This window comes from Leucopleurus acutus, assembly GCF_964270905.1.
Source record: "Leucopleurus acutus genome assembly, chromosome: 12".
In the NCBI taxonomy this organism is placed as follows: Eukaryota; Metazoa; Chordata; class Mammalia; order Artiodactyla; family Delphinidae; genus Leucopleurus; species Leucopleurus acutus.
Genome location: NC_139154.1, coordinates 7,468,225 through 7,491,375, shown reverse-complemented (window position 1 = coordinate 7,491,375; position 23,151 = coordinate 7,468,225). Strand labels below are relative to the sequence as shown.

At 37.6% G+C, this 23,151-nt stretch overlaps 1 protein-coding gene across 4 annotated transcripts in view; it reads right to left on the bottom strand.

Moving 5' to 3' along the window:
* Positions 1–23,151, bottom strand: part of CTNNA2 (catenin alpha 2) — a gene marked incomplete at its 5' end in the record, with an annotated part of 1,047,388 nt that overhangs the window by 70,452 nt on the left and 953,785 nt on the right. For all 4 annotated transcript variants that reach the window (XM_082851289.1, XM_082851290.1, XM_082851291.1 and 1 more), the window contains 2 exons: positions 2,104–2,217; positions 10,533–10,684. In XM_082851289.1, coding sequence (XP_082707415.1) covers positions 2,104–2,217; positions 10,533–10,684 — 266 coding nt within the window. The remainder of the gene's footprint in view (positions 1–2,103; positions 2,218–10,532; positions 10,685–23,151) is intronic.

The following is a 23,151-nucleotide window of genomic DNA, read 5'->3' as shown; positions in this document are numbered from 1 at the left end:
GCTGGATTACAGGGGTACTTTGTTCTTATTATCCTGGCCCATGTTCATCTCTCATGCTGAAAAATCTTTTGAAAAAGACTATTATTGTCTTTTCACCCACTGGGTGAAGAAATAATAAATGATGTAGAGAGGTGCCATCTGACTTTTGTTTCCAGCCATCATAACAGACTTGATGTCTAACGTAATGGAAGTATAATGGGGCTGTATTCTTCCTTGTAAAAAATGAGGCTAATCATGCCATTTTGACAAGATGGTAATTAAAAGATTATAAGATAAAGGTTTTACAATATGCCTTAGTCTTTGAGAAAACAAGTCAGTGGATACTTGGGCTGTATCAATACTAAGTTGCAGTCAGTCAATTAAATTGACTTTGAATTGATTAATGTTTGGGTGAATTACTCAAACTTGCCCTTTGTCATTGACATAAAAATGCTGGTTTTAGTTAATTTTAAAGATGAATTGACTTGACCTGATGCATTAGTTTAGCGTTATGCCAGCATAGGCTCAGAGGACTCTCAGCTTAACTTCCCTGTTTTCAACATTTTAGGGGGAGTAAATAGAGTCTACAAGGTATTTTTTAAAGTAGGGAGCTTCATACTCTTTTGTGCACTTTTCTACTGTCACCAGCCTGTGATTAGAAGAGATTTCTCTGCCAAAGGATGACAAGTCATCCCTTATTGAGCACTTAATATATGTCAAGTATTTTGCTCATTATTTTAATACATTAAGTAATTAGAACCTCAGAAGAATCTTATCAAACAAGTCTATTATTTACATTTTACAGATGATAGGACTGAAGCTCTGAGAAATTAAGCAGCATGTAACAGTATAGTCCCCCTCTACTCTTCACAATTCAAAACCAAGTCTGTCTGAAATCAAAGCCAATGCATCTTCAATGCTCTGGCTTTTACTCTCACATTACCCCTATCAATGTCCATATACATCTTCTGTATTATTTAGTTGTTGGATGAGAGTATCAGGAGAAATAAGATTTTAAGTACAAAGACTTTCTTGACTCAACATAAAGCTTAGTCTTTGATTGGCTATTTCCTACTCTTCTTTCACAATTCCTAAGCCAGTGTGAACTTCCTAGGGTTTCTTAACCCTATGCTAAATTACCATCTCTTTCTCATACTTCCTATTCATTTTCTTTTAAGTGAAACTTAACAAAGAAAATTAGAATATCTAATTCTCAGTTATACTATACTTTGATTATTTTTGCCCTATGGAAACGGAGCCTTTAAAGGGAGGAGAATCTCGCCCTCTCGCAATCCCTAGGAATTTTATCTCCTTCCACCTGCCTTGATTACCAACATCTTACCCTCAAGGAGCTACAGCTAATAAGATTGGTCAGATTCCAGAATCTTCTGTGGAAGACTTGTGTTGGTGGACAATGTCACAGAGTGTTCGAAGGTGTTCAAATGTCAGCCAGAGTGGTGATCTTTCTGTTGCTTCTTGCTCCACACCTTAAGCTGGTATGTTTCTCGTATGTCTCTGTAATTTCTTTTTCAATCACATGGTAGACAGATCTGGGGCTACTGCCCTGGCCATAGATAGGTATTGGGGGAAAAAACGTTCTCTCTCTACTCTGATGGCCTTGAACGAATTTCAAAATATGTGGTATTGTTTATCAGAGACCCTAGGCCAGAGTATGGAGCAACAATAGGCCCACAAATAACAAAGTAGTACTCTAATTCTCCATTTGTGGTTTCTTTTGTGTGGTTCAGAAGGTTGGAGACTTCAAGTAGAACCATGGTGTCTGTGCCAAAGTAAGATCTGAGCATTCCTGTATCCCCTGGTCACTGAATCATCTAATCATGATCCCCAACCCCCAACAAATCCACCATACACATAAGTTTTGCTGTAATGTGGCTGCTATGTTTTGAGTTATGGAGAGAGAATGGAGTTAGAAGGAATCAGAATCAGTGGTTGTCACTTCCAATGTGTAAAATGTGAATTGCTAGAAACAACCCCAGATGAGGCACAGATTTCTGACCCATGAATCTCTGGGATTCCAGGTCCCTGGAAATCAGAAATTCCCTCAAACCAATTTGGTGAACACAGCCCCTGTGCACCAAACCAAAGTCCTAGATGTCCACTCACCCGTGCACTCTGCCCTGCAATGAGCTGGTCATCCTCTGTCTGAACACTTGTCCGGCTACGTACATCATAATCTTCTTGCTCAAAGTCTGAATCATCCTCTAGTTCTTCTGGGGTCTAAAAATACAGAGGAAAAGAGAAAAATCAGCATACAGATCTCCCTCGACTTACAATGGGGTTAAGTCCCAATAAACCCACTGTAAGTTGAAAATATCATGTCAAAAATGCATTCAATACATTAACCTACAGAACATCATAGCTTAGCCTAACTTACATTAAATGTGCTCAGAACACTTACATTAGCCTACAGTTGTGCAAAATCATCTAACACAAAGCCTCTTTTATAATAAAGTGTGGACTACCTCATGTCATTTATTGAATACTCTATTGAAAGTGAAAAACAGAATGGTTGTCTGGGTACAGAATGATTGTAAGTGGATTGGTTGTGGCTTGGCTAACTGGGAGCTGCGGCCTCTGTGCCTATACAATAGTAATGGATAACATGCTTTAAGTGCCTTCCATATGCCTATCACTTTTCTAAGTGCTTTACATACACTAACTCACACAGTTTTCTTGACAGTCCTATGATGTAGACACGATCTTCTCCATTTTACACATAAGGAAACTGAGAGGTGAGAGAATATACCTTGTTCAGAGTCTTCTAGGGCAGGCAGTTTGACTCATGTACTCGAAACTACCATGCCGTGTTAATTCTAAGAGGATAAATACAGGAGGTGGCAAGGACAGTGCAGGAAGGGAAAACAGTGCATTAGTGTGACATTCTCTGCTCAACTGTCTTTAGCCAGAAAGCTGATGGTCACCCACAACCTGCCTCCTGGTACATAGGAGCACCACCTCCCAGGGCTCTGTCTTTCAAAAGGAAGGAACAGATCACAGGCAACACTGATGATGCAGTTGCCCATTCCCCATCTAAAAGGGCATATTTTAATTAATTTTGCTGGCTTCTTTGGCTACCTCAGTGTAATTAACCAGGTGTGGTTATTGATGAAGTCTTGAGATTGGTCAGACAGGCATAAAATGGGGTCCTTGGTGTCAATATCACATTATGCTTAGTAATTTTCCGAGCTTTAGCATATCCCTCTTGTTTTCCTTCTCTCTCACATCAACCTTATTAATATTTACTCAGTCACCTACAGATGTTCAATATTCTTTCATAGGAATATTAAAAGAAAGAGGTTTTGTTCCCATGTTTTATTAACTCAGGCATGGGTGGGGTGGGCAAGCCCTGGTTCACATAACTGGTAGTGTTTTCATTGTGGACAGAGACAAGAATCTCTGTTCATTTCTCACTCTTCTGGAGTGTGTCAAGGAACAGTTACAGCAAGTTGGTAAATTCTGCTGACAGATGAGATGACAAGATTGTAGACACTTTTCATCATTAGTTTTTGAAAAGGACAGAGAAAAATAAAATGGAAAACCTCACTCAACAGAAAAAAGGAGAAAATGACAGTACCTATAGTACTGTGTCCAAACATTGCAGTGATTTGCACATTCAGTAGATGAGTCAATGGCAAATGCAACCTGGCAGCATAAGGCTCATAATGATGAGCTTGTATTCAAGCGGCTACAGCTCAGGAGCCAAAATACAATTTAAAAATGAAAAAATGGCATTATTTCATTTTTTTTATATATAACTGATTCACTTTGCTGTATACCTGAAACTAACACAACATTGTAAATCAACTATACTCCCATAAAAATTTTAAAAACAATAAAATAAAAATGAAAAAAAAAATAACCTGGATATGGACCCAGGGGACCTGAACATTTGGGGCCTAACTCTGCCGCTGATAGGCTGTGTGTCTTTCACAAGCTACTTAGAGCTTTTCTACCTCCTCACTCATAAAATGGAGATAATAACTGCTACTTGCCCTGCCTGTCTCACTGGATTCTAGGATCAAATATATATGAAAATGCCTGGTAAACAATAAAAGTAAACTAAAATAATAAGTGATAGTGATCATTATTATGCTTAATAATAATATATACACCTAGTAAACAATAGCTACAATCATCATCATCATCATAGCAATCATTTTTTACTAACCACTATGGGTCAGGCATTCAGCTAAAGGATTTAATACTTATAATGACCTAATGAAATAAATTTAATCCCCATTTTATAGACATACAAACAGGTTCAGAGTTGTTAGGTAAATTTTCCAAGGCACCACACCTAGCAAGTCGAGGGTTCCAGTGCTTTTAACCATCACAAATACCACCAGACAAATGGATGAGATTAAAATATTTTCTTGTGCCTAAACCGTGCAGCAAACCCATCCAAGCCACCCATATACATAGTTCTGTGCATGTGAAGTTTCCTAATTTCATGTAATTGTGTCTCCTATCCATGCTGTTATTTTTTTTTAACTTATTCATTTTGAGTGTTAATTTCTGACTGGTCAAGGACCTCCACAAATTAAAGGAGACATGGAAAAATATTGATGGCCTGCAAATGGGCCGGAGATAATTAGACTTGTATCATTAGATAGTGTCATAGGGTAAAAGGAATAGAAAAAATATGCAATTCACTGGACTGGAGGCTGGAGAGTGAAGGTCAAACCTCTCAATTTTGTCCTTAGGTGCTCTCAGGGAAGGCCTTTTTATAAAAATAAAGAACCACTTTGACCTACCCTTGGTTCCATGGTTCTACTAATAAAGTATTTGGCCTGTAAAATATCTCCCTTTTAAGATAATTCTATCCGATTAATGTGTGCATATTACAGAAGCCCAAGTAGATCATGTGACTTTTCCAGGGTCACACCACATGTCAGCTGCAATACAAGATCAATCTACCTGCCTCAGTTTCCCAATCAAATGCTCAATCTTCTCTACAACAGCTTCTGTAAAGAAGCAAAATGAGAAAAAGCCGAATAATTTACAGTCATTTCACCAGGACATGTGAAAAATGTAGTAAGGACAATTTAAATGAACAGCTCAAATGTAAATGTGTTTCATTGGGAGCAAAACGATGACACAATTTGGCAACTGCAACAGGAGAGTTTGGGGGATGCATGAAGAAGGATTTCCCAACAGATCTCCAATCACTGGAATGGATTGGAAGTTAGAAAGCAGAATTAAAGATTTCCTAAAGCCAATATAGAACAAAATCTCCCTCATCAGGACAGATTGGCCACTGGCATCTCTATTCTGTATTACTCAGGAGGCTTCCTAACTTAGCTCCTTTTTTCTGCCCTTACACCACACTTCCTATTCTCACCAGTATAACCAGGATGTTCCACTTAAGCTCTAACTCAGATCATGTTATTGCCCTGCTCAGAAAACTTCAATGGCTCCCATCTCTGATTCAATAGGGTTCTTAGGCCACATGTGCCATTCTCTCTGCCTGGAACACACTTCCCCTAATACTCTTTTTTTTTTTTGCGGTACAAGGGCCTCTCACTGTTGTGGCCTCTCCCGTTGTGGAGCACAGGCTCCGGACGCGCAGGCTCAGCGGCCAAGGCTCACGGGCCCAGCCGCTCTGCGGCACGTGCGATCTTCCCGGACCGGGGCACAAACCCGTGTCCCCTGCATCGGCAAGTGGACTCTCAACCACTGCGCCACCAGGGAAGCCCCCTAATACTCTTATGGCTTGTTTCCTCCTCCTTCTCCAAGTATCTTTCCAAATGTCACCCAGTGGCCACCCTTCATAAAACCCACATCCATCCTGTGCTCTCTCCCCTTTATACTGCCTTCGTTTTCACATTAACTAGTATGTTATATCTACTTGTTTGTTCTCTGTCTCCCACCAAAGGAATATAAATTCTTTGAGGACTGGAACCTTTGTTATTTTGTTCACCTCTGTATTCAGGGCACTTCCAACAGTAGGACATCTAGTAAGAATTCTATAAATGAATTAAGTCATTAAATGAATGAATGACTAAGATCCAATTACCAAAAATTTTTAAAAATCATACTAAATTATTTTTAATTGAGTTAAGAAAACAAAACTAGGAATGTTATGGGACCATGTTGATAACAGCAATCTATTATAGGTAAATCAGTTTTGTCACATAAGTTGTTTCTAAAGTCTCTTCAACGCTTTATTTTCTAGCTATGACAAATATTCTGACTCCAATCTTTGCAATTTTGATAATATTGCTGACTAATTTAACAAATTCTATCTCATTAATTGATTGTATGAAGATAAATTTCATCCAGAAGTTGGAGGAAGGGAAATATTTCTTGGGAACATACTAAGGCCAGGTCTATACTAGTACTTTATAGCTGCAGTAATATTTGTCCCCATTTACAGATAAGGAAACTGAGGCATAGAGAAGGAAATTAGCATGACAACCACCCCAAAATAGTTAAGCCATAGGTTCTCAAACTTTATTGCTTCAAACATTGTCTCAGTAATTTTTTCATGGTGTCTCTAGGCTAAGAAACAAAAGAAAACTAATGGTTCTGCTTCTTAAGCAGTTAGATCATATAAATGGATTAAGTTGATTGGCCCTAACAATTTAGTGCCTGTTGCATACTGCATTACTTCTCAAACCTTGGAATACAGTTGAACATCCATTGAGCTTGTTTTTTATCACAGCAACCACCAGAAACCCTGCATCACAAATACATGATATGATCAATATATGATCAAAAGGAATGTACCAACCTAATGTTTAAACTGTGAGCCACCTTCAGCTACTATGTCACACAGTATCTGAGGGATGTTTACGTGTTTCCCTTGACATTTTAAAATATCTTGCAATGCTCCAGGGCATCTTCATGGCCATTTTAGGAGGTGTGAAGTTAAGCTATAGAATCTTATCTGAACCCTGTCCTAAGCTCTATTGTTTCTCTTCCCTGCTTTCAAAAGTTTCATATGCAACCAAATTAATGGGTTCCAATTACAAAAGTTCAATGTACAGATATCATTTTTTGTCGTGGTCATTCTATGAGAAGCAACTACTGTTTTGTTGAATACAGATATTCTGACACCAAGATATTACCACCTTCTATGCTACTTTAATTTCCAATATTAAATGTTTAACTCCTTGTGTCTTAAATATACACTTTTTCCTCCTTATTTGCAGATTCTTTATTTGTGAATTTGCCTACTCACTAAAGTTTCTCATAATCCCTAAATCAATACTTTTGTAGTTATTCACAAGCGTGTGTGTGCAATGTGGCAAAAACTTTGAGTCACCCAATGTGCAAATTTCCAGCTGAGGTCATACAGCACAATGTTCTGCTTTCTTATTTCAGCTCTTGTACTGTAAACAAGTATCCTTTTTGCAGTCTATTTAGTGCCACATTTTTGCATTTTTGTGCTTTTTGTTATTTCCCTGCTTAAAATGGCTTTCAAGTGTATGTGCTGAGGTGCTGTTTAGCATTCCTAAGTGCAAGAAGGTTGTGATGCACCTTCCAGAGAAAATGCATTGGTTAGATAAGCTTCCTTCAGGCGTGAGTTATAGTGTGGTTGGCCATGAGTTCAATGTTCATGTATCAACAATGTATATTAAATAAAGTGTCTTTAAACAAAAACATAAAACAATCTAATATAGTGAGCAGTTGATGAAATTGTGACCAGAGGCTCACAGGAACCTAACCCTGAATTCCCCCTAGAAGCAGTGTTTCAGTATTCTTTAATTCAGGGTTCACTGAATATAACTACTGCAAATAATGAGAATCAAATATATGTTGGTGTGCCAGATTTGTCTATCCATTTTTTAAACTACCATATTAGGGTAATCAGAAAACTCCTATGTAGCTGATAGATCACCAAAGACATGCCTTGGCAAGAAGCAAACAAAAAACTGTTTTATGGAACAGAGGGAGAGTTGACCTGCTCCCAAAGAGAAGTAGGAACCTGAAAGGTGCGGTTGGAATACAGGAAGGACAAGCTTTGTATGCTTCAGAGGGTTGCCTGGAGCTGGCCTGGAGTGCCTACATACTAACGTCACCATTAAATATGTATTGATTGCTGAGAGGCAAGGTGATGGAGAATTTGACCTTTCAAGGTCCTTTCTGCATTTATTTTTGGGAAAAAAATTCTTATTTTTCCAAAGCATAATCAATACTTTGAGAAGAAGGAGGCATGGCCAGGTTTGCTGAGAAAGAGCTCTACTTGTCTTACTGTCTTTCTTCTTGACTTAGTGTAATGATTTTCTTTTTAAGTAGACCTAACCATCATACACGGAAAGCAAACCAAGAATTTAAGCACAAAATAAAGCCATTCCGGTGCTGAATGGAGAATGATTTTTAAAATAACAATTTGTACATACTGTACATTTCTCCCTTCCTAAGTTTTAAGTGGTGTGAAATCCATCTGATCAAATCACTTAAAATGTCAAGATGGAGGAATGACACTTCATGTAACAAAGATATGGCATTTTTATCTAAAATTATGGTTTATTACAGCTCATGAATGAATAAATGAATGATGGCTATAAACTTCCTCAGCCTCCCAGCTGAATGGTTGTCACAAAAATGTGATGGCTAACAAAGCAGAAAAATGACAAAAGAGGGAATATGTCTTGAGAATTATAGTGGAATTTAGTGCCAGATGCTTTGAAAACATAACTCTCATGGTCTATTACTTTATTTCACAAGTTAGTATATAATGGGAAAAATGATATAATTTGTTACAGGCTTAAAACACTGACTATCCTTCCTTTACTTCACCTCCAGTTCTCATACCTTTTCTCTCTGTCAGTTTCCCATCTGCATAGTTATCTCTTTTTCTTTCCCCCAACACACACAGTATTAAGCACTGTGCCAGACAATGCAACACAGTGAAGGGAAAATAAAAAATACAGTCTTTGCTTTCCAAACTTTCAGTCTAAAGAAGGTAATAGACATTAAAAGAAATAGTGTAACGATTATGATCACAAGCAGAAAGAGTTATAGGTAGCTAAAGAATAGGGTCAGTATTTTTGAAGGAGAAAATTTAGGGAAAGAAGATTTGAGCCAGGTCTTGAAAGATGGTAAGAGTTTGACAGATCTAAAATGCGGGAAGTTAGAAGAACAGGAAATATATTTGACAGTCTCCAAAGTCCAAAGTTGAACTCCACATTGTTACGTATAACTAGTATTGTCTGATACAACTTATGCAATGTGTAGGTGTGTATTATAGAGAGGGAACAATAAATCACAGATACTTCTTCAAGTATTGAGGGACCACACACAGAAAATAAATTGATTGTTACTGTGTTTAAGGGAATGTTGGTTTAGATGCTCAGTGATCACCCTGAGAGAAAGTGTTTCAAGATGCGCTCAGCAGTTAACTCATGGTTTCACTGAGCAGCCTCAGAGACAGCTATGGAGGCTGAAGATGGAGACACAGTCTAGGGCTGCCTCATCCAAAATGGTGGCCACAATCTACATGGAGCTATCAAACACTTAAAATGTGGCCAGTGCCACATGTTGAAAAGCTAGTTTTGGATACCTTTGAGTAAATAAAATGTTATTAAAATCAGTTCATCTGTTTCTTTTTGCTTTATTGACACATCTACTAAGAAATGAAAAATTACAAATGTGCCTCACATTATATTTCCATTGGACAGCAGGCTTTTAAGATTAGCACCACAGATGTATCTTCTCTGCCTCAATCCTAATACCCACAAATATATCTGTGTCATCAATTATGCTTTTGAACATGTATTTAAGTTTACTAAGAAAGAGTTCTGTGGCTAAGAAAAGTGTTTGAAACCTACTGTGCCAAATTGTTAATCAGGCAAGGAGAAAAAATAGTCTCAACTCATGATGAAATATTGTGCAGCGGTTAAATGGAATGAGGTAAGCTATGTGTCTTCATAGAGATAGAATTGGGTGAACAAAGCAAGTTGCAAATAACACTTATATGAGTTTTAAAATCTGCTGTATTATGTTTTCTAGTGTGTGTCTATATATAATTACTTAGACAATGGTTTGGAAGGCTCACACCTACCTGATATCAAAAGACTGAGGATGGGAAGATAGTAGGGTAGGTGATAGGGGAGGTTTGCTGCAAGATTATTTAGCCTTATTTATAATGTCTTAATTATTTGTTACAAGAAGAAGGTAGCTCTGTATCACTTTATTGTCATTATCAATATCATTATTATTATCATTATCACTAATACTACTAAGTTGGGTGATCTTCATTTCTTTCCATTGCATGGCTTTCTGATTCTAATAGGAAATAGTGTTAGCAATAGGGAATGGAAGGGGCACCCCTAAGTTGGTATCAAATTTAGGCAACAATGTGTGTAAGAAGTAGGCAGGACATCACCCTTCAGGATATTCAGTGCTGATCTAGGCTTGTTGGGATCACTCATCCCTTTATAAGTAAAAAGTCCCCATTGTCTGACTAGATGAGGAGCTAAACAGCTTACCAAGTTAAACTAAATAATTAAGAAAACAAAGAGTAAATTATTTGGGGCCCCTACTAAAAGTTCCATTCAGCTCCGAGCTACAGAGACCTCACATACCCTGATCATCAGCACAGCCTTTCTGATGTCCCGAACACCGTCGTATACCAGGCGAGAAGCATCGATGAACTCATTCTCCTCAAATGGTTGAGGGACGTTGGCACTCAGGGCTTCAATGGCAACCTCCACTTGTTCAGCAAAGCGTGGCATCACTGTGTTAAACAAAGTGAAAAGCAGTGGATTAGACAATCTTTCTTCCATACTCCCTTGTTTCAGCCCTTAGGGAAGATGGCAGGCTCTGGGTATCCCAACATTTCAATGAAGCTGGGTGCCTGCCTGTCCATTTTGGAGTGGATCCAATTTAGTGATCTTTGTGCCACTTACCTTCAGCAAGGAAAGCAAACCGTTACTCCTTGAATGGCAATGGTATGCAACAGAGCAAGTTTTTGAAACCTGCCTAAGGTAGTGTGGAATAGTGTATGTGAGTCCAGGTTTCATGTTATCCTGAGTTGAGTTCCAATTCTGCTAGTTCCTAGCTGTGAAACCTTGGCCACATTTTCTTAACTCTTCTAAATCTGTTTCTTTGTATATAAAATATGATAGTAAGCTCTTACCTTGGGGTTCAATGCGATAATGCATACAAATGCACTGGATGACATCTGGCCTTTAGAAAGCCTCAATAAATATGGACCTAACATTAAATGCTAAAGTCATAGCTGGTTGAATAGCAGACTTTAATCTATGTTGTTTCATAGTAAAATGTAAATGAAATGATCCAATCCATTCCACTTATGTCTGGAATGAAGGTCTTGAGACACTGGAGGTGGGGAGATGGCTGTGGAGGGAGGCTTGTGAAAAGACTGTGTAAGAGGGGAGACGGAACACCCAGAATATTCCATCAGAAAGGCTATGAAAAGAGACCAGTGGACTCAAAGATAATTTGATTTTGTTCCATTTTCCCAGAACTTTGTTGATGTGCAAGAGGATACATATGAACATTTTAAAATGTGGGCACCTCTTTGCTTAAATAAGGACAACTACATACTCACTGGAAGTTTGTGGAAAGTAAACTTAGCGGCTACTTAAAAAATGCTGCTGATTCACTGATTCTTGAAAATTATAATTCAATTTTTTCAGCTGTTATTTTGTAACAATCAATTCATATGGCAAAGGAAAGCCAAAAGCACAATTCTTTTTATTTACAAGGACAATAAAATAGAAACGTCATTCATCTATTTCCATTTCTGAATTTTCAGGCCTGATTCATCGTTATACTCATTTTCAAAGTCTGTGGATACTTTAACATCCATTCTAATCCCTAGTGGGAGAAACTCTGCTAAATTACTTTACTCTCCAGGGTCAGAGTATTCAAGATAAAACATTCCTTAAAAAATGTATTTCTACTAGGAAAAGTCAAATGTTATTTAAAAAGGAGGGTAAGAGGAAAACAGAGTAACCACTCTTTCAACAGAAATTATCAAAACCAAAGCATGGCAAGGGGTGAATTTCCTTCTGTGAGTAAATTGTTATGAATGGTTCTCTATACTACTTGAATTTTTCAATTGGGCCTTTAAATTGCTTTTATATGAAAGGAATTTGGAAGACATTGAGAATATTGCTGCAAATATGAATCAAATGAAAATATATTTCTAAAACCCACCACAGTAAACTAAGACCATTTCAGCTATACACTTGTGGTGGGAATAAACTGTTTTACATTTCTAAATAATCTAGATAATTGAAACTGATCTCCTTAAGCATGAAAACATTTTTGTATGTGTCATTTTCACATGAGTATCTTTCTTAAGCGAAATTACAAATTCCTTTCCTTTCCTAAACTCAAAATTCTAAATAATATTAATTCCATTTGATATCTAAGCTGCCATAATGACCATCAACAATTTTACAGATGTATATGATAGTATCTGTAGCACTTAGCTGCTCAAATTTTTGCCCCTTTTTTATAACTGATAAGTGACTGGTACTCCTCCATGTATGTAAGATAAATACTCTTACAAATCAATAAGGAAAAAATAGAAAAATAGACAAAAGTTTAGAAAAGGCAATTCACGACAAGGAAATCCCATATTATTGATAAATACATAAGATGCTTGACTAATGAGTGGAAAATTTACAATGAGTGGAAAAATTACAATGTAAATAATGAGATAGTTCATACCTGTTGGAGGATGAGCAAACAAATTAAAACTTAAAATATCCGTCTTATTGAGCATGTGGAAAAAAGGGAAACCTTCTACTATAGATGGAATGAAAAATGGGAACATATCATTTTGGCAAATGCTTTGTCAAAATCTAGTCAAATGATGCTTTCCAGAGCCAGTCAGTGAGTTGCGAAATTAGCTAGGGCATAGCCAAATGCTGACTTCTGAGGAGATACTGATTAGGAGACTCAGTACACTGGGGGCACAGGAATGTCTTTGTGTCTCTAGAGTTACAGTTGTTTTTTGTTAGGTTGAATATTCCAAGAGTTAATAATAACAAGAGTTACATTAAACCTGAGGATAATAACTGCTTTAAGGAAGCTCTTTCAACAGACTCTAACCCAGACCTATTCTGAGTCTTCTAACTCAGGGGGGAACCACTGTGATCTGTGCACCCCAGGTTCACAGACTATATATATGGATGGGACAAAATGAACTTAAGGATGTAAATCAGGAAATAGCCAGTATATTAAATCGAGTAAGTCCTGAGGTCTAAGTGTTTACTGGGAACAGAAAGCTAAAAAGATATGTCATTTGTGAGAAATTTTAAAATGCACAAGAATACTGTGCATAATTTAAACATATACTCATTTTTATTACACATGTTCTGAAAAGATGTATGTAACCTTAAGTTATAGTGGTTACCTTTGAGAGCAGAAGGAGAGGCATGGAATTAGGTAGAGGTCTTAAGGAGGCCTCAGGTATATCTTATTTTTGAAATAAATAATAATGTGAATCAGATATTGCCAAATAATATTTGTTATACCTTGGGGTACAAGCTGAGTGTCAGTTACATGAGTCTCTGTTCCTTTTGTATTTTTGAATCTTTTCAAAATTCAAATTTAAAAAGAGATCAACATAATACCCTGAAGGCTTTATTTCTCCTTATAGAATAAGGCTCTGAAAAAATAAAGTTCTAGCTCATGGCCCAAACATAATAGAATCCAATTTGATCCATAGTATTAAGTGAGGAAGACCCTCAGAAATGTTGACTGTGATCAAATGCTTAATATTCCACTAAGACCCACCAGCTGGAAAACTGAGTCGAGTAGTCCCTATCTAGTAGACCCTCCCAGTGAAAACCGTTGATGAAGTCCAAAAGGGAAAGTGGGATTGTGTTGCTTTGTTTTATTTGTTCAAGGTCACTCCGAGGAAGAGCTGGAGAAGAGGAAAATGCAGGAATTGATATGCTCTCTTTCTCCACTCTGCACTGATTCTCTCAAGGAAGAGAGAAGAAAGCTAAACTCTAAAGGGACCATTCTCATAAGGGATGCTCTGGGGCCCAAAACATACCCAGTACTACTCTGAAACACCAAGTTTGGCAGAGGGCATTCTGTTTGCTCCAGCATGGAATACAGAATCTCTCTTGGGAGATTTAGGAGGTGCAGTTTTTGAAGGAACAACAGTGTTGTGGATGTGGCATTGTCAGAAGTGGCAGAAAGAAGAGATTGGAAGAGAAAATACCATCAATTTTCCAAGGAGGAAAAATGGTAGAGGAAGTGGTGTGGAATCCTTACTTTTCAAATAGGGGCTCAAAGGGCAGTTTAGCATTAATATTCCAATGACCTTATTTTATTCCTCAAGCTGATAAAACCTAGAATTTGAACACATTCCATTTGATATTTATTTATTGTAACTGACAAGACATCCATTTCTCTTACCACAAGTCAGTGTTTTTCTGGGTCTGACCCTTAAGGAAATTTTCTTCCATGCTCTGTTCCTAAGTGCATTCAATACTTATTTATTTAGGGCTTGGTCAACAGCTAAAACTCTTTAACCAACATACTTTTGCTCTCCACATTGCTGCTTTCTTTCCTGTTTTAGTTTTATCCTCTCTGGTTTTTAAAGTGATAAGACAGAAAAACAAAAGTTTATAGAACAATGATCCATCCTGACAGAACCTAAGATGTTAGTTTAATTATGAATTCTTCCAACACTTTAATAGGGCTTGAAAAATGAAATACCCTCAAAGTAATACTGAGATAGAAACAGTCTCAAAGTACTTCAAATATGATGCTGATTCTACCTCTCCCTAATTAGGACAAAACACAGCATTGCCTTTGTGATTCACACATTGTATATTAACAGAATTTCTGATATAGGATTATATAAATAGAAGCTTCCTTCTACTTTACGAATTACATCCAAAAATGTAGACACCAGTTTACTGTTATTTATCAGAAATCCTGGATTGCTCTTAATAGCTTATGTCCTGAAGGGGTGATCAAAGTTGGAAATAAACTTTTAAATTCTCACTGTATTTTTGTATGCAGAGTGCACACTAGGCCACAGAATGATGATATTCCAGGAGTAATGAAATCAGAGTTAAGTATGCATATAAAAATCAAGGTCACCTATTCTAGTGTTGATTGAGATCCTAAAACAGAGGTGAGGAAGATCTGCACTGAATCCTCCTAAGAGACTTCAGAGGTGAAATTTTAGAGCACAGGGTGAGTCAGTAAAATGAACAAAACATTGTGCTAAAGATGCAAATAGGACTGCCGACAGCCATAAGAACCGAATCCAAGGTTAAATAGAGGCAGTAGAAATGACTAGCCAACCAACTCCATTGCCTCTGAGTAACCACCTAAAAGGTCCATGCCCTGCTGTAAATGTTCCAATGACTTCTTTTAATATAGAGGGGACCATAAAATCTCTTTATCAAGACATAAACACAAACATCTGACACCTGACTATAATTCCTATCTGTCTCTGTCTCCCCACTTATTCCTACATATATTCAAATGTTCCAATTAGACTGAATTACTTCTAGGTCTTCAAATATGACAGAGACACACGATGTCATACCATGTCCATGATCAATTTATTCTCTCCTACTAAAATGTACTTTCTTTGTCCCTGCTGAATACCTCCTCAATCTTCAACAACCAGTTTAGAATTGTCTGCCATTGTGAAGCTTTCCTTAATCCCAAGACACTCCAAATTTGGCCATTCTCTACAATTTTATAACATCCTAATTATGCCTGCACTATTATAGTACTTAGTACACTGTATGAGGATTGTCTGCCATTTCTGTATGTCAGCTGTTTCCCACAAGAGTCACTTTTAGGCAGAGACCATCTCTTCTTCATTCATTGCATCTTAAGCCCTTATTATGCTTCTGGCACAGCTATATCCAGCTGGGAGAAGGATGGGAAGTGAAAGAATGGGAAGTAAGAAGGAAATAATTTGTCACCAAGTATTTCAGGGACAAAATGAGCAGTATCACATTCAACATACTGAGTCGTTCTCTTTCTGCCCATCATTTCATATTAGTTCAGTAATTTTATTAGTTTCATGAGTCATTAACCAAGTTATTAGTGGGCATTCTAGTTTTGGTCTCGAGAGACCTTTCAAAAACCTGAGCTCAGAATCCTTTCAGGACCACTTGAGTAGAAGCTTCACCACTGAGCATGGAGAAAGATTTATTATTGTATACTTGACTAGTTGACCAAAGCCAAACTAGCATATCTGCATGCATAGGGGTCATCCAGTTGTGGCGGTGCAGTCAACCAACATGCTTTCTTGAGCGTGTTCCTTACACAAATTTTATTACTGAGGATAAAAAAGAAAAAAAATAGACAAGGCCTCTGTTCTAGAGAAAGAGCCAGTCTAATAAGTGTTAATATAAAATAGAAAAAATAAGAATGAGAACATTTGGAAATAATCTAAAAAGATAATAAAATATTAGGACCGGGATAGAATTGTGGCCAATTCCAGTACAAGAATCAGTATAATCACACCCTCTCCATTACAAATAGATATGATGCTTCCATTTTAACAGTTGAAGTTAGGCAGAGAATTAGGTGTTAATCAGAGTAACTGGAGCCAGAAAGTATTAATTTGGGGAGACTCTGTGGGGGCAACTCTAGTATCCCCCTACATCAGGAAAATACTACTTGATGATGTTTCTGTAGGTAATGGATTCTTTCCTATAAATGGTTTCTATCAGACATTTCTAAGCAATTTTATTCAAACAGCCCCCAATTAGATGTCAGGTTAAGAGAAGAGAATATAAAGGAGAGAATGATGTAAACCATCATTCAGGCCTGAATTTGGCCAGAAGAAAGTCTGACTGGCATTTACAAGACTCTGTGTGTACCTTGATAGTTCAGCACATCCATGAAGCATCATCAATTAGAAAGGAGCCTGTTTGAGTCTGAAGCTCCAAGTCTTACTAGTGTAGAAGTAGGAACTAACACAAACTGAAGCTGTAACATATTCGTTGCTTTGGTAACACTCAAAAATGATGGAGGACAAACCATAGCCACTGGTCATTGTTTCATATTGATTCAGTAACTTTAGTAAAGAACTTCATGACCTATAATTAAGTCATTAGAGGATGTTCTAGGGTCCCCCCATCCCAAACAGGGACCTTTCAAAATCTTGAGCTCAGAATTCTTTTTAGAGCTGCTTACATTTCTATCTATTGGACAAGAAATAATCAAGTGGATCTATAAGTCTACCTCATGAACAAAGGCTATTTCATTACTGTATGTAATTTATAGACCCATGCACTCCCAGTAGATGTAGAGGCTTTCCTACAAGTACAAGAGTGGCCATAATCTTGTTGAAACACTTAGCTAGCATTTCTTGCATTATCCAGACCTTTACTTCTTGATTTTGCACACTCGCTCTAATACTGGTTATGATTTTCATCACCACTCAGCTTCTTCTGAGATTAAAGTTTGAATCTCTGATACTAAGTCAAATGAAATGTTCCCTAGTAATGTCACTAGATTCTTTCTTCTGTTTGACATGTACACTGTTACCTTTGAATTATATACTAGCTTTGTCTTGTTTCTCTGTACAATTTCTCAAATCTGTCCTTCTCTGCTCCAACTCTCCTCTCCAATCACCTTGTTCCAATCTTGGCTTTTATTTCCTCACTATCTAGATCTGTTATTAGCCTCTCCCCTCCTGGCCAGATACTGCATAGCTCTATCTAGACACAATGGAAGGCACTGCACGAAGAAATAGGTACATTATGGCAGAAGTTAAACATGTCCCTGTTAAATCCATGTTGTGGGATCTGTTCATATGTTTTAATATTCTATCCTAATTATGCTAGTCATCACTCTTATTGTTTGTCCCATCTTTATGCATTTGCAAATATGTATGTGTGGTAGTCAGCCTCTGAGATGGGCCATTCTTTCCTGGTATTCATGCCCTTGTATGATCCTGTCATCTTGAAAGTGGGCTGGAACTAATGACTTGCTTCTAACTAATAGAATATAGAAAGGGGGATAAGGTGTCACATTGGTAATTAGGTTACAGAAAGGTGTTGGCTTCCCATCTTCCTTGCCTTTTCTTGCTCTCACTTGCTCACCCTGATGGAAGCCAGTTGGTCTATGGAAAAGCCTCCATAGCAAGTAATGGAGAGGAGCCTCTGGTGAACAGCCAATAAAGAATTGAGGCCTTACGTCCAATAAGGCAACTGAGGCCTTTCAACAACAATGTGAGTCAGCTTGGAAGTAGGTCTTTCACCAATTGACCCTTGAGATGACTGCAGCCCTGGCCCATACCTTGACTGCATCCTTGCAAGAGATCTTGAGGCAATGCCACCCAGCTAAGCTGTGCTGGTCTCCTGACCCACAGAAACTATGAGATAGTAAATGTTTGTAATGTTCATCCATTAAGCTTTGGTGTGATTTGTTACACAGCAATAGCTAACTAATAGAATATGCTATGCCAGAAGTAGAAATAACAGTAAAAATAGTCAGAAAGACATATTAAAATTTCTGTTCATTCATTTGTAGCAGCTATGCTGGTCTAGGTTTCTGGTATATTTATTACACTCAGGCAGAAGCTTAATTGAATCTTGATATTTGATTATATTTATTTACAAGTTAACCAGTTTGAGCCTCAGTTTACACAAGTGTAAAACAGCTGGCCTTCTGGTTTTACATAAGGTTTAAAAATAATACATTCTACAAATTTTATATACAATTTTAAATATAAACATAGGTAGTACTTAGTCACTGAGGATAAAGTGGCAAATAAAATAAATATGATCTTGCCTTCAAGGGACTAAAAAGTGGGATGTATGTAAGATGCTTCCCATTGTGCCAAGCACACAAGATTCACAGTAAATGTTTCTTGTAATTGTCATCTTCACACCATGACCCTTTGTATCTACCCGTCCACGCCCCCTTTTTCTTTGTTTACAGCTGGCAAAATCATCCGGTCTCCTTTGGATGGAGCTTGGAAGTACAACTACGTACATGATTCATCACCAAAAAGTGGGCCTTGTGGGAGTGAAGTAAACTGAAAATAGCACACAAATTAGTGTTGAAATCTCTGAAAATTGGGAAGTTGGTACAATTTATCTGAAAACTGAATTTCCCTGCTTTTATGCCCTTCTCTCTCCTTGGCAGGACTACATCATCTTTCTGATGGTTTTGCATTTTTAATAATGAATTTCCTATGAAATATGCCCTCAGGACAAGATTTTATAAACTCACTGTTAGAATTTTCATTTTATCTTCATTGCCAAGAAAGCCAGTGTTAAACACTGTATTACAGTATGACCTCACCAGATCCATGAAGAAAGGAAACCTTTAAAAGTTAGAGACTTTACCAAAAAGCTCGTAACTGGAAAAAAAATCAAACCCAGCTTCCCTATCTCAAATTAGACACTATTTCTAAAAAACCTCTCAGCTTAACCTAATATTCTTGTGAAAGTGTTTTCCTTCTACCTCAAATGCATACTACTATTTTATATTAGCTGATTAATTGGATGTGAATCTTGAGTAAAGTATCCTCAAATGTTTTTTAAATGTGGAGGAGGGAGTATGGAAATAATATTTAAACTCTCTAAATTGAAATAATTCTCTGTCTAGGCCAGTGATATACTAGCTTTCACTGTGCTTTCTCTTGATAACTCTTCATCAAGTTAGAAGATATTGAGCTCTGGAAGCTAGGAGCCAGGATGAAAGAAGCCCAGCTTAATCTGCTCCCTATTCCCTGGTGACTATTTGTCAGCTGTTTTTACCCCTCTAGACAACCATCAGCATCCTCCTGGCTAGTCCTAATTCTTCCATGCTGTGTATATTCTTGGACTTTCTTTCGTCAGAGTCAGTCATCTGTTCCCTCTGTGGGAGTTCCTAAAGGCTGCCATTTTCATAAACTCATGTTTGGAAAATTATAATGTACATTTCAAACATCAAAATCAAACTCAAGCTCCAGAAGGCCATACATAACCCATGAGCTGAATTGTTTGATGAAAGATGAAAAAGGACTGTTTAGAAGAAGGAAAAAAAATCTTCTAAATTCTGTCCACGATAACTACCCTAAGAGAATCAGGCAGCATGCATCTGCTTTTGTCTAGACACAAATTCCTTTCCCCAGGGAAAGAAAATGCTTGCTTGGAAAGTTCTTACATTTTAAAATCAGCATTTCAAAAATAATCACAAATTGTTTATAAGTTAAGAGGAAAGGATGGCACATTTCATTCTGAAACTTAAGGAATGAGTAAAGAACTGAACATGATGCTTTATTTAGCTTACAGTGTTTGTAGAAACCTAGCTTGATAAATAGTTAATTTTGGCGTCAATGAGATTTTAAATTTTAAGATGTAATAAAATAACTGCTAGGAATTTATTGCTCTTAGTTTAAAAGATTCTGATCTTGATCATTAAACATGCAATTTTTAAAAAGGGAAAAACCCCTAAAATAAGGTATTATTCTACATCAGTTATGTTTTTTATTTATATTAATAAACATTTTTGAGCTTCAACTCTCATCAAGGCTGGAGGAAATGAAGAGGTAGTCTCAGATCTCAAGGGGTTAAAATTAAATTAGGAAGCAACACACACATAAACACACACACACACACACTCCTGGATAGAAAATAGAAGGGGGACAGAGAACAGAGAGGTACCTTAAGACAGAAAAATGGGCAAACACAGAGTTTGCAACACCTGGTAGGACCTTAATGAGCGACAGTGAGTAATGGGGCACAGAGGAGTGGGATTGGCTGGTATGGTTACAGAAGACTTCGCTTCTTCTCTAGGAAGAAATCAGCTAGCGTTAGAGAACAGGTAAAATATAGAAAGGCAAACCAAGTGGGGAGGTAATTTAGGGGTCAACTTGACAGGAATATCCAGAATCTTTCTGGTTCTTATGTCCATATGTCTTATGTCTTATGTCCCAGCTACAAGCATAGTTTCTTATTTTTCCTAATCAAACTATTTCTGGAATATTCTAATGATGTTCCCATTCAAGTGATTGTTGACATATTCTTCCTTTCTTTGATTCCAACACCTATTGCTGACGTGGTAGGGGTTCTGGGTAAAAGGAACTTACTGCTGCCTCACTTGTTCCCAGTTAATATACCCTGGCCACCAATTCCTGTGGACCCCAGCACCATGGATGCTGATCCCTCATATCCTTGAAGTGACAAAGAAGTAACATGTCTTTTGCAGTCCCCAGGATTATGAGTCTATGATGTGACTCACACAGAACTGGAAATTCATGTCTTCCTTTTAGTTTTACTTTGAAAATTGGGCACTAGAAAAGTGCTGTTTCTTCCACTATGTTGCTACATAAATGTGTAATTGTGAGCCTTCCTATATCCATCCTATCCCACCTCCACTTCCATGTTAGAAGTTTATTATCAGGCTAAAATTGTTTCTCTTGGGACTTCTCTAGTGGTCCAGGGGTAAAGAATCTGCTTTCCAATGCAGAGGACACGGGTTTGATCCCTGGTCAGGGAACTAAGATCCCACATGCCCCGGGGCAACTAAGCCCACACGTCACAACTACTGAGCTTGCGCATCTCAGTGAGAGATCCTGCGTGCCTCAGCGAAGATCCCGCATGCCATAGCTAAGACCCGAGGCAGTCAAAAAATAAAATAAAATAAAATGATGAAAATAAATAAATAAAGTAAATAAATATATATTTTTTAAAGTGTTTCTCTTATTTTCTCAAGTTGTATTCTTCTCAGGTGGTTCTTCAGCTTCTCACGCTGAGAGAGCTGGTCATGTGTGAATTCTAGCAGAACATATTACTTACAAACAAGCCAGTATAGAGAAGATATTTTCATATTTCTGCATGGCCAGGGCTTTCTGAGCAAAAATGACTGGTAACCTGGTTCAAGGTATGACTCAATAGTAGTCCTAAATTGGTGAAATAATCCGGAAAGAGATTTACGGGTTTATCTCCCCAGAGATAGGTGTTTACATTTCAAAAGGGAATAAAACCAGGAGCCATTCATTTATATTCTAAAGGGTTGTAACAACCTGGGGACCTTTCCTGGAGAGAGTTTATTAACATTAAAGAGTGAAGGGTTTTCTCTCCCTCTCAGGAGGGGAGGGAGACAGCTGAGCACCAATTGCTATATAAACTCTCAGATTCATAATTTCGTGGTTCTTCTCCTGTAGTATGGACTCCTTCGTGTGGGCAGACTTTATCTGACCTTATCACACTGCCTTGAGTGGTAGAACGAGGTATAGGGAACTGGCAACGTTATTGTTATTAGAAAGAAGTTTGTTCTCTGAGCAAGAAACCTTGCATTTGCATTCAGGATAAAACAAATAAATACCGATATTAAAAACCATCAGCCAGATCTGTACAATACTTCAAGTATGTAGGTTTCAGACATATGGAAGAGGCTTTGAGACAAACTACATGTTGCCTGTCTAAGGACTATTAAGTGAATGAAATTTCCTTCTCGTTCCTCCTACACTTCTGACTTCCCACCTCCATGACTAGCACAACCACCACTTAGTAAGACATTTCCTCCATATTGTAATCATTTTGACCTTTCAGGGGGAAATAAAATGCTTTACACCAATAGTAAGGGTTATATTAAAATGTATTTAAAATATATTAGGAAGTCTAGGCTGAACTGAATCTCAGTCATTACAGCTTCTGTGGAAATTCATTACTTTCATAATTTAATTTCAAGGTCAGTCACGGAGAAGTGACAGATTGTAATAGTCCTTCCTATCTCTAATACCTAATATTTCTGTCTTTCCAATAATCTGTCCTTACCACCTTCTTCTGATATTGATCTTACTTCTGTCCATACCCCTTGCCTCTGGTCACGGAGATAGTCAGGTCACCCAGACATGTCCAATGATAAAACTTGATCCCGCGAGCAACAGAAATCAGTCCAAGTGAAATAAGCATACCCCCAAGTGGCCAAGAAGATTGCTCTTCTTTGATGTGTAGAAAGTAGGAGGAAAACAAGCATCTCTACTTATCCTGGAATCTTGAGTTATAAGCCTAAGGCTGCTGCTAGTGGATATATTCTCCACTGAAAAAAAAGGTCATATCTTAATTTTTCATATTCATTTAATCAATGCATACATATTAAAGGCTAATGATGTGATAATACTTGTCTAGGCCCAAGGCACGTACAGGAACACCTGCCTCTAGGAAGTGACAATCTATCTGTGGACCATTGACACTGAAGAGGATGTAATAAATGTCAACAGACTCATAGAAATAG